The 20,109-nt window shown below is 35.7% G+C and overlaps 1 protein-coding gene across 8 annotated transcripts in view; it reads left to right on the forward strand.

Moving 5' to 3' along the window:
• CEP112 (centrosomal protein 112) overlaps window positions 1-20,109 on the forward strand; it is a 728,584-nt gene that overhangs the window by 221,884 nt on the left and 486,591 nt on the right. For all 8 annotated transcript variants that reach the window (XR_012481126.1, XR_012481125.1, XM_074260574.1 and 5 more), the window contains exon 19: window positions 2,891-2,998. Coding sequence is in view for 6 of the 8 variants with exons in the window: in XM_074260574.1 (XP_074116675.1) it covers window positions 2,891-2,998 (108 nt within the window). In the remaining 2 variants the exon portion in view is untranslated. The remainder of the gene's footprint in view (window positions 1-2,890; window positions 2,999-20,109) is intronic.

Consider the following 20,109-nt stretch of genomic DNA (forward strand, 5'->3'; position numbering starts at 1 on the left):
ACACTTTAACTTTTTGTAGATTGTTTCAGAATACAAGGCAACATGATACTAAGTGAAATGTTCTTTTTTTACTTAAAGTTAACTGGAATATAGAATGATCTACTGACTTCATGACCTGTTAGAGTCACTTAGAGTCTTTGGTATCTATGGCAACAGAGTATCATGTACTTTTCTATGAACTTTAACCATTTCAGAATTATTTTCTGAATTTTGTTGAATTAGGGAATAAGAATGGAGTGGGGGCTGGCTTTTTCCGTCAGTATAATTAGCATTTAAATTAATTTGTATACTTGATTTTTGTGTAATGTCATTTACAGTTTTCTTTTATCTTTCCTTATCTTATAGCTATTAGAATCTTATGATTATATTTGTGTGTGTGTGTGTTTTTTAAATGAATGTTTGAATTACTTATTTTGAATAAGAGGACCACCTTTTCTTAAGAATTCTTTGAGTGTGTAAAATGGATATTTCCTCATTTTATATTTGGAACAATTTTTTCATATTTTGCTAAATTAAAAAGCAGATCAAAAATTTTCATGTGAAGATTCTAGATTTAAAATTATATGATGAAACAGATTCTTCTATTTGTCACATATTGATTCATTTAATAACTCAATAAATATTGCATTTCAATTTTGTACATATCATCTTTTGAGGGCTAAAGAGATTCAAAAGAAACATATAGTATCCTTACTCTCTAGTATATTTGAGGAAATATTCAGGTCACATCAGAATGTTAAGCTACAAAATAGCTAATCAACAATGTAATTTTCATTATATGATATTGTATAGAAATATGGAAAACAAATATGGAGCTTAGAAAGGGAGAAACTTGAATTTTTATGGTAGCAGAAGCAACTTGAACAAAGACTTGAATTTAGAAAATAAGCATTTTTCTTATTCTTGTTTTGTGAGACATTGAGAAAATAGAAAAAAAAATGTGAATTTTCTGTTAGGGACAGTTAATCAAGAACTTTGATCATAAGGCTGAGAAATTAGAATAAATACTTTTTAAGGAAGGGAATAAATGATATAGTGAAAGGAAATTTACAAGAACAATAAAAAGACATGTTTAAGATGAGAAAACCTGGAAATTATCATAAGAACCGAGGCCTAGAGCTATAAAAAGCAGCAGTCATCAATATAGAAGTGAGTTGTAACCACATGGAACATTTAGGGAATTATTACTTGGTTACCCCTCTCCATAATGTCTCAGTACACCAAAAGAACTGAGATAAATACACAGTGTATTTCTGCTCAATATGTTGGAGTACAAGGAAAGGTGATTTAGTTTTATAAAAAAAATATTTGTTAAGCATTACTATAGAATAAGTGATAAGAATTTGAGGAGTTGTATAGGACAAGGAAGTTTTATAGTTTAGTTTATGTAATATATTTGCAAATACAAATAACAACAAAACTATGAATTTTTAAAAATTTAATAAGAGTTGTCAGGCGTATTAATAGAATTTCATTGCATTTATAATCAATATACATTGTGTAAGTGTTCAAATAATTAGTTTTTTCAGAAGTGTCTACACCAGTATTTTTAAACATTTTTTGTATCTTGGATACTTTTGACATTGTTGTGAAACCTATGTACATTGTCTCAGAATAATATTTGTTAATGCACAAAATAAATGCTTAGTATTTCAAAAGAAGCCAATTTTATTAAAATACGGTCTTCAAAATATTTTATAAAACAATAATTTTACAGATTCCAGGTTTAAAAAAAAAACCTTATCTAAACTATCTAAAATCTTCTGCTGATACCCTATTATGAGCTGTTTTTATAGTTTAATAGTGACATTGGATTCTTCTCTATAATAGGATCTCCTATCGCAAACTTAGAGACTACCTCTTGTGGTAAACTTATGGATAAAAGTTACAAATCTGCATTTTTGGCAAAAAGCAATCAAATCAATAATATTAGAAGTGTATTTGTGTTTTGAAAAAAAAATCAATATTCTACTATCTATTGGTTTTCATTTCAGGCCTGTGCCTCAATTTAAAATCTCAAATAGATTAAATAGTAGGTCTTCTAGAAATTCCTCAGCTTATTCCAGTTTATTTCTGTTGCTGATGTCAATGAAATTTGTGAACTTTTGTGATTCACTATTCCTAGTATATAAGGTGAATTTGATAATAGTTAAAGATCTAAAGTCTTAGAATCAATACTTCCAGCTAAAATTAGGTTTTAAAAATAACTTGATGGATTGTATTGATATTAAATAGGACATAAATTTAGGTCATACTATTCTCCTTAAACTTTTTTTTGTAAGGAATTATTTTGTAGTACATAATTAATGAGGTCAGATGTAGCATAGAACAAATATTTACATTTTAATATTTTAATAGCAGTTACTTGAGAATTCAGCACATTGAGCTTATTGTTTCTTTTTTTTTTTTTAAATCCTGTGATAGTAACCTAGATGAAATTCGTATATACTGAAGATTTGTAGTGCTTTTGATAGTTATAGAGACCTCATAAACTTTAGTATATAAAGTACCCTTCAAGTTGTAAGAGATCCAGAAACATTGTTGATTGGCTTTATTCCCATGCTCTTACAAAAGATTTCATTCTTAGGAGATAAAGACAAATCATTAATGTTAATGGTTGACAATGGAGATATATTTGAAAATCAGAAGGATATGGAGACCAGGGTGGAGGAGGGACAAGGATGATAAGTATGTGATTTTTTTTCTTTTTTTTTTTTTATTGTACACAGAAATTTTTAAATGTATAACTGTGCTATAAGAATAAGCAAATTAATGGTTATCTTCTTTCACATCTTAATAATAGGCACTTCATTTTCAAATAAGATTAATTTTTGTTACATTAGTAAATGGTTTGGTTTTTTAAATATAAAATTTTCTTTTTAACTTCTAGATGGAAAAAGTGGAGACAGATTTAACTAGATCCAAATCTCTTCGTGAAAAACAAGCTAAAGAATTTTTATGGCAGTTAGAAGATATCAAGAAAAGATATGAACAGCAGGTTGGTCTTTTATTTTAGCAATATTATTTTATTTTTTAGTGACATTGTATTATATTAGAAAAAATCAAAATACTTCCATGCTTTAGCTATATGCTGCCCTATTTATTTTAAATAATATCTAATGTAATGACATTTTAATCAATGAAAGTATTGCAGCTGTCCCCATGAAATTTGTTATAAGATATTTCATGTTGTATGTCTTTACATTGATTCGTTTTCCTCGCTGGTTCTTCTTAGTATAAATAACAAAATTTCTAACTTCCTTGCATCTCATTTACTCAGTATATTTTACATGTTTCTTGGAAATTTAGGAAGAAAAAGACATTATCTCAGCTACCTTGACTAAAAGAAAGTTTTATGAAGGCGCTAATAATTTTCTTTAGTGTCATCTTAGTCTGGAAGCCTTACCTTAATTTCTTTATTCTTCTTGAATTTTTTTATCACTTGAAATATACTAAAAAAATACAAATTTAAGAATAACTCTTATTTTTTTTAGTCTTTAATTATGATTCATTCAGAATATTATTCCTTTATTTTGTTGGCAGAAATAAATCCAACCAACAAAAAAGTTCCTACGGTTTTAGTCTCTTCATTTGGTATATGACAAAATTTCAAGTTTTTTGTACCTTCATGTTTGATAGTAGTAATTTCAGTTTGACAGAGTAGATTTTCTTACTTAAAATTCTGCTTTTAAGGTAGAACATTTTTATATATGTAGTCTCTTGAACAATTCAGAATGTTGAATGCTAAATTGCCAATGAATTTCTTGTCTGTATTTTATAATCTAATTGAATGATTTGAAAATAGCACATTTATTCTTGTTTTTATTTTGTATATAATAATATGTTTTCATTAGAAATAAGTAATACCCATCACAAAATGGTAAGTACCATATTAGGGACTCAGTAAATGTTCATTGAATTTATTGAATTGAAAGAGCATAAAAGATGGATTGGAGATTGAAATGGTTAGATAGGAATACCTCTTTGATGGCTTCTCAATCAACATGCATTTGTTAAATACCTACTGTGCGCTAAGCATGATTCCAGGGATAATAGGCACAGAAAATGAAACAGTCCATTAAAGAGTTTACTTTATATTGTGAAGATGGAATAAATGTTCATTGATAAGTAAATGCAGAATAATTAAAAATAAGCATGCAGAGATAGAGGTGGTAACACAAAAAGCAGGGGAAAGATGAAAGATGAATTCAATCCTTGAGAGAGTTGTGGATTGCAAGGGCAAAGGTGAGGTGTTAAAGCATTTAAAACATGAGGGACATGCTCTGTAAAGACACAGAAATAAGATATGGAATGTTATGTGTAAGAAAAGGCAAATATGCCAGTTTGGATAGAGTATAGAATCTACGATGACAAGGAATTTATAATGAGTCTGGAAAGATTATCTGACAACATATTGTTCAGGTCTTTAAATATCATACAGGTACATGTACATTCTATCCAAAAAAGCAATTGGGGACCATTGAAGCTTTTTGAACAAAAGTGATATGTCCAAACTTGTGCTCTTATGATGTCAATTTTGAAGAAAAGGGAGAAACAGTTTAGGGAGATCAATTAGGATGCTATTGCAATAGTCCAATTTAGAGTTAATATGGACCTTTACTTAGGTAATTGTGGTATGAGTAGGGAGAAAATGCCTGGATAGCAGTTCTTAATTCCAAATGATGTATTGGGATTCAGCAACAAATTTTGGGGTTTCGTTATGTGAATAATTCACAATGGCCATTCTCTTTGGCAAAAGATAGGTTTACTTAGGAGAAGAGATTACAAACAAAATTAAGAATTGCCATAGACACCAGGAATGGTAAATATAAAATATTTAGATATCATGAGGCATGGTTGGGGAATGAGAGGATATGGGGTGGCATGGGGAAAAGGGTGAGGAAAAAAATATCGTCATGGTAGACTGACTCAAAAGGGATTTGGCAAAGATGGCATCAGCCATGGACAAATTATAGAGGAAATTTAACCTCAGGGTTTGACATGATTTGGATTTCTGGCTGGATGCAGCAAAGTGGGGCTACCCACAATCTCCACAAAGAGTAACTAAAATTAAACTTATTTCTATAAGTGCCCTTCCTTACTTGTCTTAAGGAGTAAGATCTGACTCTTAAAAAAGTAAGTATATTATACAAATGAGGTACAGAGGAAAAACAAAGAGAGGGCAGGAAGGCTCAAAATCTATTCACATTGGGAATGGGATAAATAGACAAAAGTACATATATACTGTGGAGGGTATAGTTCCTTCCAAAATTTGTAAAGAAATAATGGGGGAGGAATTGGCAAAGGGAGAAGCAAAGGATGGAGGAAGAAGACAAGGGAAAGATCCATAGATGGGGGAAGGTAAGTTAAGGAGTGTAAAGTCCAGGATAGCTTTCAGGAGGCCTCCGGATCAGCCAGAGTCAGGATAAGTAAAAATCTCTGATCTTTAGAGGGAGAAGTGAAGGAGACAGACAATTGCCACAAGGCTCCCCACCAACTTCTCTCCTTGTTGTGCTGCAAAGTGAGTCTCCCTTGTCTCACCCCACCCTCTAGTCCTTGCCTACATTCATCTGTATACACCAAACATTGAGCCAGCACCAAACAGTGAGAAGAGCCATTTTTCCAAACATGTGCTAATAGAGTCATTGTGGAATAGATAATTAGCCCTACGTGCTCAGTTGTCTGATTCAAGCATACCATTTAAGAGTTTCAGCCCTTTATATCTCCCGCTTTCTTTTGTTTTAGAACATAGGTGGTCACACCTTCCCTGACTTCTCAGGAAAGGAGATGAAAACACTGAAAAGGAGGTGATCATGCCCCCCTGACTTCTCAGGAAGAGAGATGAAAAACACCATAGGGAAGTGGGGTTTCTGGGCTGAAGGGTCTTACTAGAAACAGGTATATACAAACCCATCCGCATGGGAGGTATTATACAAGCACAAAGCCCTAAAGCACAGGCTAGCAGTGATGACTCTCCCCACAATTGGTACAGGCTCAATGTGGTGTAACAAACATGAATTGTACATGCAAGTAGTGATATGACAAACAATATGAATCAACATGGATTGTAAAAGATTTCCAGAAGTCCTAGAAGGAGGGTATGTAAATAAGAATCACACATATGCCTCATTCAGCAGCCAAATATAGTCCAAAATCAGTCTTGTCCATTACTTTATGTGTCAGGGAATCCAATGATCCTTGAAAGTTTTTGAAATGCTGCAATAGTCTTATCATTTCTCAGGGAATCCAATGATTCCTGAGGGTTTTCAAGTTTAGCATCAGTCTCATTAACAATTTTTGATGTCTATGAGTCAATTGCCATAACTGCCATGCTCTTTCAGTGGTGGGCACCGTCAGCAATGGACCCACCCAATGTTTCTTGGGTCTTCTCCATCATTTCAAGAATCTGCTTCATCTCTCTCTGATGGACAAGGTGAATATAGCTCGTTGGCACCCATCTGATTCTGCTGGAACTCTGTCTTTCCAGAAATCAGCTGGAGTTAGGCTAATCAAAAGTCTTTATTCTTGTTCTCTTGAGCTTGCTGTCAGGGGATTAGATCTAGTAATCTCCACACCACCTTCCTCTCTTAACCACCACAAGAGAATGCTCCAATTTCCTCCTCTTACTCCACCCACACACGTCACTTCCCCTTCTTTGTCCCACCAATCAAGTCAGCACAGAACAACTGGGGAGGGTCAACCTTCAATCATGTTAATAGAGAACCATCCAATTGGCAATTATTGTCACATGCTCCATTATCCAAGTACATTTGCTCAGTTCTAGCCCTTTACATCTCCCGCTTTCTTTTGTTTTAGAACACAGGTGGTCACACCATCCCTGAGTTTTCAGGGAGGTGAGAACCCCAAAAAGGAGGTGATCACGCCCCCCCCAACTTGTCAGGAAGGGAGATGAAAGGCACCAAAGGGAAGTGGGGATTGCTAGCGGGTTTCTGGGTTGAAGGGTCTTATTAGAGACAAGTATTCACAAACCCATCAGCATGGGAGGTATTACACAAGCACATAGCAATAACGCAGAGGCTATTAGTGATGACTCTCCCCAGAGTCAGTGCAGACTCAATGTGGTGTAACAAACATGAATTGTACATGCAAGTAGTGATATAACAAACAATATAAAATCAACACGGTTTTGTAAAAGATTTCCAAAAGTCCTAGAAGGAGGGTATGTAAACATCAGTCACACATATGCCTTCTTCTGCAACCAAGAAATAGTCCAAAACCAATATATTATCCATTGCTTCACGTGTTAGGGAATCCAATGATCCCCACAAGTTTTTGAAGTCCCGCAACAGTCTTTTTGTATGTTAGGGAATCTAATGATCCCTAGGTTTTGAAGTCCTGCAATAGTCTTATGATGCTTCAGAGAATCCAATGATTCCTGAGGGCTTCAAGTCCTACAATAGTCCTAGGATGTCTCAGAGATTCCAATGATTCCTGAGGGCTTTCAAGTCCTACAAAGCTCTTCTCATGTCTCAGAGAATCCAGTGATTCCTGAGGATTTTCAAGTTCAACAATTTTTGATGTCCATGAGTCAAACGCCATAACTGCCAGCTTCTTTCAGTGGTGGGCACAGTCAGCAACAGAACCACCTGATGTTTCTTGGGTCTTCTCCTTCATTTCAAGGGTCTGCTCCGTCTCTCTCCGATGGACAAGCTGAATATGGCTCGTTGGCACCCATCTGATTCCTTCTCCATCTGTGGAGATACAAGCAAACCCTCTCCCCCAAGCAGTTAACCTATCTGGTCCCTTCCATTCACCACTTTCTGGGTCTCTCCACATGACCTGGTGATTATCTAAAGACAGTGGAGCTGCTTGCATTGGACACTGTCCTTCTGGTGGGTTATAAAACCTGTCTGCCAGAGCCAGTGCATCTTTGTCAAAAATTTAAAAATGAATGGTATAGTGAACTAAATTTAGAAGTTCTCTAGGGTTACCCGTGGCTCCTCCTTTCTTTTGTTTTTGGAGGAAACATTAATATCATTGTGATATTAAGTAATATTAAGATATCTCTGTTTCTTCTCTCTACTATTGCCTGCCCTTGAGGATTAAATGGTATGCCAGTGGTATGTAAAATGTTATACTGTGCACAAAAGTGTGCAAAATGTTTAGAAGTATATGCAGGTCCATTGTCTGTTTTTATTGCTTGTGGCACACCCATAATTGCAAATGCTTGTATAAAGAATTCAATGACTACTCGGGCTGTCTCTTTTGCTGCTGGCATTGCAAAAGTGAATCTTGAAAAGGTGTCTACCATGACGTGGATAAAAGATAGACGACCAAAAGATTTATGATGGGCCACATCCATTTGCCAAATTTCATTAGGTCTAAACCATGAGGGTTCTTCCCTGGAGGGAGTGTAGTAGGAGCATGGAAAGGAAGGCAAGCTATACAGGCTTTTACTATGCTCCTAGCTTCTTCTCTTGTTATTCCAAATTGTAAACGTAAAGCTCAGGCAGCCTGATGATATTTAGAATGAGATTCTTGTGTTTCTTGAAATAAAGGAGTATTGGCCAACATGGTTGGCCTTTGTATTACCATCAAAAATAGGACCTGGAAGTCCACTATGGGAGTGGACCTGCAAAATATAAATCTTATCTGGATACTTTCTCACTCACTCTTGAAGTTCCTTAAAGAGCTGATATATATTGGAGGCTACAAATTTTATTTGGGCTGTGGCAATTCTTTGTATCACACCTACTGAATAGGCCAAATCAGATATTATATTTATGACTCCCGTATAATAAGCAAGAGCTAGAATGATTGCATACAATTCATTCTGTTGAGTGGATTAAAAAGGAGTTCTGATTATTCTCTTTATAGTTAAGTCACGAGAGTATACAGCACAAATAATATGTTTAGATGCATCTGTAAAAATAGTTGGTCCTTTAAGAGGAATTTTAGAAACTTTTTCTTCAAGAATCCATCACTAATTATTTAACAGTCTAGTTATCTTTAATGGAGACCCGTGTGTAAAATTTGGAGCCATGGCTCATAAAATTTGCCACTCTGGTATGGTTTCACAGCACACATTAACTTGTGCATTAGTATAAAAGGTGTATATCTTTTCAGGTCTTATCCCAGATAATGGTACTGCTCTCTTACTGACCTTTAATAAAATTCTAACCACAAGCACTGGGTAAGGAATAAGGCTTTGTTCTGGTTGTGCTGGGAGGTTCCCCCACTCTATCGCACTGTCTCCTTGATGAAGAACTGCTGTAGTGCCTCTTGTGTAGCAAAAACTGATATTTCCAAAGGTTTTTGAGTGACTCTTTCAACCACATTGGATAAAGACAGTTCAACTTCTCTCAAAGCCTCTTGAACTTCTTTTGTAAGCTGGTGTGGTGAGTTTAAAGCACTGTCTCCCCTTAAAATGTCATACAATAGTTGCAATTGATAAGTAGTCAACCCTAACACTTGACACATCCATTGGATATCTCCTATCAGTTTCTGGAAGTCACTTAAGGTGTTTAGCTTCTCTGTTCTTAAGGAAAGTTTTTGTACTGCAAGCACCTTAGGACATACTTCATATCCTAAATATTAAAAAGGAGCATGTCTTTGAATATTTTCTGGAGCTATGTGCAACTTATAATTCCTTAGTGTTTCTATGGTTTTTTTTTGTAGACATGCTTCTAACATTGGTTCCTCAGGTGCACATCCCAATATATCATCCATGTAATGTAATAACATTACTGTTGGAAATGCTTTTCTTACTGGAATAAAAGCAGCAGCAACATACATTTGACACATAGTAGGGCTTTTTTTCATTCCCTGTGGCAAAACTGTCCATTCATATCTTTTATAAGGCTCAGCTAAGTTAACACTAGGCACTGAAAAGGCAAATCTTTTCATATTCTCCTTATCTAGAGGGATAGAATAAAAACAATCCTTAATGTCTATAACCCACAGAGGACATTCTCTAGGCAATTGAGTAGGAGATGGAAGTCCAGGTTGAAGAGTTCCCATAGTTTCCATCTGTTCATTTACCTTTCTTAAATCAGTCAACATCCTCCATTTTCCAGATTTCTTTTTTACAACAAATACTGGGGAATTCCAAGGACTTAGAGAAGGTTTTAAGTGTCCTTGATCAAATTGTTCCTGTACTATGTAAGGCCTGAATTTTATTGCTACCTAAGGCCCACTGTTCTATCCACACTGGTGTATCCATTGGATAGAAATAGGTGAAAGTGGTGGCAGGCCTTCAACAGCAGCCCTGCTTAAAAAATTGAAGTACTCATTTTTAACCCTAATTGTTGTAAAATATCTCTTCCCCACAGATTGATGGGGATTTTTTCAACTATAAAAGGAATAAAAACTCCTGTTTCACCTTCAAATATCCATCTTAAAGGGGTAGCACTAACTTCAGCTGCTATTGATCCTCCTACCCCAGACATGTAGGTGTCTGCCTTAGTCTTTAGCCAGTGACTGGGCCATTTGGCACCTATAATGACTGTATGATCTGCACCTGTGTCCACCAGTCCTTCTAATGGTATGCCATTTATATAGATGGTGAGCATAGGTTGGTCAGCTATCACAGCTGCTGTCCAGTATATTCCTGGGTTTTGCTGCTTGGAGTCAGAACGTGGGTGACTGTCACCAGGTTGCTTATTAGGGGTCTGTATCAATAAATCCAATGCTACTACTTCCCCTGGTTGATAAGTCACACATTGTCTACCTGTGTTAGTGACTAGGATGTTATCTACACATTCCCCAGTTTCCCACATCAGTGTATGAATGAACACTGTTTTGTAAATACTCTCAGGAGGTGAAATGATCAAGCCTACTGTGCCTGGAGGCAAGGGATCCATAGGCTGGAGAGAAACAAATTTCACCTCTCCAGGGGGTATCTCAGTTGTCCCAGCTGCATACAACTCTATCCTCCCTAATTGTAGTCCCTTTCTCCCATCAGATTGCTTTTTGGCTGATAGGTCATGTCTGAGTACTATACTTCTAAATGCTCTCTGGCTGTAGCAGCAGCTGCCATCATGCCCCAAGTGTTTTTTGCCTGGGGCCCTGGAGCTGGGCCCCTCATCCCGTTTCGCTGAATCATTCTACACTCTGATGCCCAATGGAGTCCTCTGTTGCATTTTAGACATGGGATATTGGGTCTAGTTCTCCCAACCTGTTTTCTCACTCTGTCTCTATGCCAACATTGAGCTTTCAGATGGCCTACTTTACCACATTGAAAGCATTGACGAGTCTCTCTGGAAGTCCCTTGCCAAAAGGGACCCTGTCTCCCCATTTTGGGATCTTGGGAAGTCTGCACTATAGCCTGGCTATATATAAAAGGTTTTTGTGCCCACTGTGGCACAGCGTCTTATGATCTCCTTCAAAGGAGCATCCCTATGTAGTCCTAGTATAATCCTTCTGCAGACCTTATTGGCATTTTCTTTAGCAAGTTGCCTTACCAAAGTGTCTGTTTCTATATTTTCACTATTAGTCCATATGATAGCTGACTGCAAATGTGCCACAAAATCAGCAAAGGGTTCATTTGGTCCTTGTACAATTTTTGTGAAGGTCTCACCCTTGTCGTTTTTACTGGGGAGAGAAGCCCATGCTTTGATAGCAGTAGCAGCAATTTGCTCAAATGCTGTAACGAATTAATTAATCTGTACTGAAGCTTCTGCATAAGAAACTACACCTGTTAGTAGGTCACAGGTGACTGAAGTATTAACTCCACTTTGACTATTTTGTTGGGCTTGAATCCTACAGAGCTCACTATATTCAGAAAGACACAACAAGTTTTGTCCAGGTTCTGAGCACACCCTTGCAATGGCTTTCCAGTCACTAGGGGTTAAGACTTCATAAGCCAAATTCTGTAGTAACATCTTAACATAAGCTGATGTAGCCCCATAGAGAGTGCAAGCTTTTTTCAGATCTTTAAGGATGTCCATATCAAAAGGAGTGTATCTTCTGCTTTCTTGGCCTACAGAATTATACTGTTGAATCATGGGAAAAATTTGAAGTTTGAAATCATTATCTATTTCTTTTCCATTTTGAGCCACTTGAAAAATCCCTTTTTGTAATCTAGTTATAGGAGTTGGTGATTGCTGATGATATCACCGCCCTTCCCACTACTCCTCCTCCCTCTTTCCCTGAAGGTGAAGTTGATGTGAGGCTGTCAATAATCTGCTCTCTAGGCGGGGTTAAAGTTTCTTCAAGAGAATCAGAATCATCACACCCTAATTCTTCATTTAAATCCACTTGCCCTCCAGAAAGGTCTCGAGATTGCTTGTCTTCTATCTTTTTTTCCTTATACTTCCTCCTCTGTTCATTTTTAAAACTTTTCCTTCTCCTATAATTTGCTCGATAGTTTAAGTCTAATTGAACTACGTTGTATATATAAAATACCTCTGGGAAAATTGAACAAGGCCCATTTTTTTTGTGTAAAATTCTTTTGGTTGCAGTCCCACTAGCTTCCAGTTATCTATATTTAGGTTTTCTTCCTTTAAGAACCAAGGGGACATGCGTTTTAATGTGCCCAAGAGTTTATCAATCTGTACCCAGGTTACAAGTAAACTGTTCTCCTCAATTATCTTAATTATACTCTCTATAGCACCACTCCTGGGTGAGGTTGGAGCAGGGTTGGCTGAGGTCAAGGGAAATGTCTATAGCTAACATCTGCCCCATTTCAGCTAAGTAAGTTCCTTATTTGTCTATTAGAATACTCATCTAATCTTCTGGTCACCGGACTTCAGTGGAGGTAGGGTGCCTGGTCCACATTGGACGCCAAATGCTGGAACTTTGTCTTCCCAGAAATCAGCCGGAGTCAGGCTAATCAAAAGTCTTTATTCGTGTTCTCTTGAGCTCGATGTTAGGAGATTAGTAATCTCCACACCACCTTCCTCTCTCAACCACCACGAGAGAATGCCTCAAATTCCTCCTCCTACTCCACCCACACACTTCACTTCCCTTTCTTTGTCCCACCAGTCAAGTCAGCACAGAACAACTAGGGAGGGTCAACCTTCAATCATGTTAATAGAGAACCGTCCAATTGGCAATTAGTGTCATATGCTCCATTGTCCAAGTGCATTTGCTCAGTTCTAGCCCTTTACATGATTCCTTCTCCAGCTGTAGAAATATAAGCAAACCCTCTCCCTCTGCCAGAGCCAGTGCATCTTTGTCAAAAGTCAGGGAGTTAATTGTATAAAGAGCTAAATTTAGAAGTTCTCTAGGGTTTCCGGTGGCTCCCACTTTCTTTTGTTTCTCTTAATGTCTCTTCTCTACTGTTGCCTGTCCTTGAGGATTAAAAGGTATGCCAATGCTGTGTAAAATCTGATACTGTGCACAAAAGTGTGCAAAATGTTTAGAAGTATATGCAAGTCCATTATCTGTTTTTATTGCTTATGGCACATTCATAATTGCAAATGCTTGTATAAGGAATTCAGTGACCACTTGGGCTGTCTCTTTCGCTACTGGTCTTGCAAAAGTGAATCCTGAAAAAGTGTCTATCACAACATGGATAAAAGGCAGACGACAAAAAGATTTATAATGGGTCACATCCATTCACCAAATTTCATTGGGTTTCAAATCACAAGGATTCTTCCCTGGAGGGAGCATAGGAGTGTGGAAAGGAAGGCAACCTGTACAGCTTTTTACTATGCTTCTAGCTTCCTCTCCTGTTATTCCAAATTGTAAACGTAAAACTCGAGCAGCCTGATCGTTAACTCCCCCCTGCTTACCACAGTGGAGGTCAAGTGGTTCCTACCTTTTCCAGGTCTTCAGATGTCCTCGGCTCTGATCTTCTCAATCAGAGAACAACCTCAAGGGTCCCCCATAAAACCCCTGACTCACACGAGTATTATTCTATCACTTTACATCATGGAGTTCCTCTCCCCCATCTTCTGCAACCCCTTTTTTATAGTCCACAGATCATGTGTCAGAGAGTGCATGAGCTAGAGCATGATCAATAAGGAGACTTTTTCTCATTACTGAGGTTTACTCGATACCATCAACTCCTTCTTTGTCAGGCTCGGTCAGAATAAGTCTCTGGGTGCCTCTTATACTCTGCATTTGAGATCTGCCTTTTATTCTGACATCTGATAGTATTTAGAATGAGATTCTTGGGCTTCCTGACATAAAGGAGTATTGGCCAACATGGTTAGAAGGTTATCTGCCTTTGAATTACCATCAAAAATAGGACCTGGAAATTCACTATGAGAGTGGACAAATGTAATGTCCTTGCTAGCTCCCTGGAGGCCTCAGGATCAGCCAGATTCAGGATAAATAAAAGTCTTTGGTCTTTAGGGGAAGAAGTGAAGGAGATGCACAAAACTGCCACGCTTGCCACTAACTTCTTTCTTCCATGTCCTGCTGCAAAGTGAGTCTTGCTTGTCTCACCCCACTCTTTAATCCTTGCCTAACATTATCTGCATGCATTAAACATTGAGCCAGCACTAAACAGTGAGAAGGGCCATTTTTTCAAATATATGCTAATAGAGTCATTGTGGAATAGGTAATTAGCCTTAAGTGCTCAGTTGTCTGATTCAAGCATACCTTTTAAGAGTTTCATCCCTTTCCAAAGGAGCAGAAAGATGAGATAAAAATAAACAATACAACTAGGATTAGGTGTAGAATTAGAAAGAAAAAAAACCAAAAACATACGGCTAGTAATCATTGATCTCAAAGTCAAACTTAAAGATTTAATCAAGAGAGAAATCTGTGTTATGTGTCAGCCATAATAATATTGCTTTAAATGTGTGTTTACATATGATTAAATGTGTGTCTATATATGTGTCTGAATATATATAGATATGTATGCAGATATATAGATGTGTGGATTTGTGAATGGCTGTGAATGTGTATGTATGTGTATGTGTACTTGTGTGTATCTATATAGCTATATATGTATATATGAATACATATGTGCTTTAACTGTAGCCTGCTTAGCAGTTGTGGAGAAGATGAAAGGGGAAAAAAAGAATAAAGTAAAGAAAAATATGCAGCAGAGAACAAAAGAACAACTTACAAGGAAGCAAAGATGTATATTCATGAATATAATTTTCTTCTATGATATATCCTTTCTTGTATTGGAAATTTATTGTTATATATTTTGAATCCTTCCTGATGTTCTGTTGGACACATGACAATGTTCTATTTTGTTATAGTTTTCTTTTCTGTCTTTTCTTTTTTGCTATTTTTTAAATTAAAATTGTTAAAAAATATAAAAGAGAAAAGTAAATTAAAAAAAATGAAAGGGGAAAAAGGAATCAACTCCTTAGAACTTTAACTTTATATGTGTATGGAAAATTCATTTCTAGAGAAAATAAACCTCACTTGAAAGGAGTGATCAAATATACTTTGTATTGCTATGTTTCTTTATTTTTTATATCTACTTTCATTTTTCTATTATGTCAAAGATAATTTCTCCTGTAATAAATTCTTATGATTTTTTAATTTTAATTTAATAGCATGTTATTTTTCCAATCACATGTAAAAATGCTTTTTAACATTCATTTTTGTAAGGCTTTGAGTTCCTTTTTTTTTCCTTCCTCCCTCCTTTACCTCTCTCTTTTCCAAGAAACAAAGCAATCTGATGTAGGTTATACATTTAAAACCATTTTTTAACATATTTACATGTGAATTATATTGGAAAAGAAAAATCAAACTATCCATTTTATTTTTGAGAACAATCTTTTCATAGCTGATCATCACACAATGTTGCCGTTCCAGTGTACAATGTTCTCCTGTTTTTGCTCACTGCATTCAGGATCAGTTCACATAAGTCTTTCCAGGCTTTCTGAAATCAGCCTATTGATAATTTCTTATAAAATAGTAGTATTTCATTACATTCATATATCATATCCTGTTCAGTCATTCTCTAATTCATTCAATTCCCAGTTCCTAGCCATCACAAAAATAGTTGCTAAAAATATTTTTGCACATGTGGATCCTTTCTCATCTTTTAGGATCTTTTTAGGATACAGAAATAGTAATGGCACTGCTGGATCAAAAGGTATGCACAGTTTTATAGCCCTTTGGGCATAGGTCCAAATTACTCTCTGGAATGGCTGAATCAGTTTACAATTCCACCAACAATGTGTTAGTGTTCCAGTTTTCCCACTTCTCCACCATTTATCATTATGTTTTCCTGTCTTAGAATGGCTCCTATTTTCAAAATAGAATATACAGCTTTGAGAAGACTTAAGAACAATTATACTATACCAATAATAAGCAGTGTTTATGAGTTCAAGTGTTATAAAAACTTTCTTCATTATACATTGGAAAGAGCAATAGTTCTGAAGTAAGAGGAACTGGGGTCAAATACTAATACTACTTCTAATTTTACTGGTGTAACCATATGCAAGTCACTTAACATCTCTGGGGCTCAGTTTTTTTTTTTTTTTAATTTTAATTTTATTTTATAATTATAACATTTTTTTGACAGTACATATGCATGGGTAATTTTTTACAACATTATCCCTTGCACTTACTTCTATTCAGATTTTTTCCCTTCCTCCCCCAACCCCCTCCCCCTGATGGCAAGCAGTCTTATATATGTTAAATATATTACAGTATATTCTAGATACAATATATGTGTGTAGAACCGAATTTTTTGTTGCACAGGAAGAATTGGATTCAGAAGGTAAAAATAACAGTTTACATTCATTTCCCAGTGTTCCTTTTCTGGATGTAGCTGGTTCTGTCCATCATTAATCAATTGGAATTGGATTAGCTCTTCTCTATGTTGAAGAAATCCACTTCCATCAGCATACATCCTCGTACAGTATCATTGTTGAAGTGTATAATGATCTTCTGGTTCTGCTCGTTTCACTCAGCATCAGTTGATGTAAGTCTCTCCAAGCCTCTCTGTATTTCTCCTGTTGGTCATTTCTTATAGAACAATAATATTCCATAACATTCATATACCATAGTTTACCCAACCATTCTCCAATTGATGGACATCCATTCATCTTCCAGCTTCTAGCCACTATGAAAAGGGCTGCCACAAACATTTTGGCACATACAGGACCCTTTCCCTTCTTTAGTAGTTCCTTGGGGTATAAGCCCAGTAGTAGTATGGCTGGGTCAAAGGGTATGCACATTTTGATAACTTTTTGGGCATAATTCCAGATTGCTCTCCAGAATGGTTGGATTCTTTCACAACTCCACCAACAATGCATCAGTGTCCCAGTTTTCCCACAGCCCCTCCAACATTCATCGTTATTTGTTCCTGTCATCTTAGCCAATCTGACAGGTGTGTAATGATACCTCAGAGTTGTCTTAATTTGCATTTCTCTAATCAATAGTGATTTGGAACACTCTTTCATATGAGTGGAAATAGTTTTAATTTCGTCATCTGAAAATTGTTCATATCCTTTGACCATTTATCAATTGGAGAATGGCTTGATTTCTTATAAATTAAAGTCAATTCTCTGTATATTTTGGAGATGAGGCCTTTATCAGAACCTTTAACTGTAAAAATTTTTTCCCAATTTGTTACTTCCCTTCTAATCTTGTTTGCATTAGTTATGTTTGTGCAGAAACTTTTTAATTTGGTGTAATCAAAATGTTCTATTTTGTGATCAATAATGGTCTCTAGTTCTCCCTTGGACACAAACTCCTTCCTCCTCCACAAGTCTGAGAGGTAAACCATCCCCTGTTCCTCCAATTTATTTATGATTTCGTTCTTTATGCCTAAATCTTGGACCCATTTTGATCTAATCTTAGTATGTGGTGTTAAATGTGGGTCCATGCCTAGTTTCTGCCATACTAATTTCCAGTTTTCCCAGCAGTTTTTGTCAAATAATGAATTCTTATCCCAAAATTTGGGATCTTTGGGTTTGTCAAAGATTAGATTGCTATTTTTATTCACTATCTTGCCCTGTGAACCTAACCTATGCCACTGATCAACTAGTCTATTTCTTAGCCAATACCAAATGGTTTTGGTGACTGTTGCTTTATAATATAGCTTTAAATCAGGTACACTTAGACCACCTTCCTCTGACTTTTTTTTCATTAGTTCCCTTGCAATTCTCGACCTTTTATTCTTCCATATGAATTTTGTTGTTATTTTTTCTAGGTCATTAAAATAGTTTCTTGGGAGTCTGATTGGTATAGCACTAAATAAATAGATTAGTTTGGGGAGTATTGTCATCTTTATTATATTTGCTCGGCCTATCCACGAGCACTGAATGTCTTTCCAATTATTTAAATCTGACTTTATTTTTGTGGCAAGTGTTTTGTAATTTTGCTCATATAATTCCTGACTCTCCTTTGGTAGATATATTCCCAAATATTTTATACTATCGACTGTTATTTTGAATGGAATTTCTCTTTGTATCTCTTGCTGTTGGATTGTGTTGGTAATGTATAAAAATCCTGAGGATTTATGTGGATTTATTTTGTATCCTGCGACTTTGCTAAAATTCTGAATTATTTCTAATAGCTTTTTAGCAGAGTCTTTGGGGTTCTCTAAGTATACCATCATGTCATCTGCGAAAAGTGACAATTTGATTTCTTCATTTCCTACTCTAATTCCTTGGATCTCTTTCTCGGCTCTTATTGCCAAGGCTAGAGTTTCTATTACTATATTGAATAGTAATGGTGATAGTGGGCAACCTTGTTTCACTCCTGATCTTACAGGGAAAGGTTCTAGTTTATCACCATTACATATGATGTTTACTGAAGGTTTTAAATATATGCTCCTTATTATTTTAAGGAATAGTCCATTTATTCCTATACTCTCAAGCGTCTTTAGTAGGAATGGATGTTGGATTTTATCAAATGCCTTTTCTGCATCTATTGAGATGATCATATGGTTTTTATTAATTTGATTATTAATATGGTCAATTATACTAATAGTTTTCCTAATATTAAACCAGCCCTGCATTCCTGGTATAAATCCCACTTGGTCATAGTGTATTATCCTGGGGATGATTTTCTGAAGTCTATTTGCTAATATCTTATTTAAGATTTTAGCATCAATATTCATTAAGGAAATTGGTCTATAGTTTTCTTTCTCAGTTTTCGATCTACCTGCTTTAGGTATCAGTACCATGTCTGTGTCATAGAAGGAATTGGGTAGGACTCCTTCAATCCCTATTTTTTCAAATAGTTTACATCGCATTGGAGTTAGTTGTTCTTTAAATGTTTGGTAGAATTCACCTGTAAATCCATCTGGTCCTGGGGACTTTTTCTTAGGAAGTTGGTTAATAGCTTGGTCTATTTCTTTTTCTGAGATGGGACTATTTAGACTACTTACTTCTTCCTCTGTTAATCTGGGCAAGCTATATTTTTGAAGGTATTCTTCCATTTCATTTAAGTTATCGAATTTATCAGCATAAAGTTGAGCAAAGTAGCTCCTAACTATTGTTCTAATTTCCTCTTCATTAGTGGTGAGTTCACCCTTTTCGTTTTCAAGACTATCAATTTGCTTTTTCTCTTTCCTTTTTTTAATCAGGTTTACTAAGGGTTTGTCTATTTTGTTGGTTTTTTCATAAAACCAACTCTTAGTTTTATTAATTCAATAGTTTTTTTACTTTCAATTTTATTAATCTCACCTTTTATTTTTTGAATTTCAAGTTTTGTGTTCGTCTGGGGGTTTTTAATTTGTTCCTTTTCTAGCAATTTTAGTTGTAAGCCCAATTCGTTGGCCCTCTCTTTCTCTATTTTATGCAAGTAGGCCTGTAGAGATATAAAACTTCCCCTTATTACTGCTTTGGCTGTATCCCACACATTTTGGTATGATGTCTCATTATTGTCATTTTCTTGGGTGAAGTTATTAATTATGTCTATGATTTGCTGTTTTACCCAATCATTCTTTAGTATAAGATTATTTAGTTTCCAATTATTTTTTGGTCTATTTTCCCCTGGCTTTTTATTAAATGTTATTTTGATTGCATTATGGTCTGAAAAGGATGCATTTACTATTTCTGCCTTACTGCATTTGATTTTGAGGTTTTTATGCCCTAGTATATGATCAATTTTTGTATAGGTTCCATGAACTGCTGAGAAGAAAGTATATTCCTTTCTGTCTCCATTTAGCTTTCGCCAAAGATCTATCATATCAAACTTTTCTAGTATTCTATTTACCTCTTTGACTTCTTTCTTATTTATTTTGTGGTTTGATTTATCTAATTCTGAGAGTGCAAG

Source organism: Sminthopsis crassicaudata, chromosome 4 (assembly GCF_048593235.1).
Source record: "Sminthopsis crassicaudata isolate SCR6 chromosome 4, ASM4859323v1, whole genome shotgun sequence".
Classification (NCBI taxonomy): Eukaryota; Metazoa; Chordata; class Mammalia; order Dasyuromorphia; family Dasyuridae; genus Sminthopsis; species Sminthopsis crassicaudata.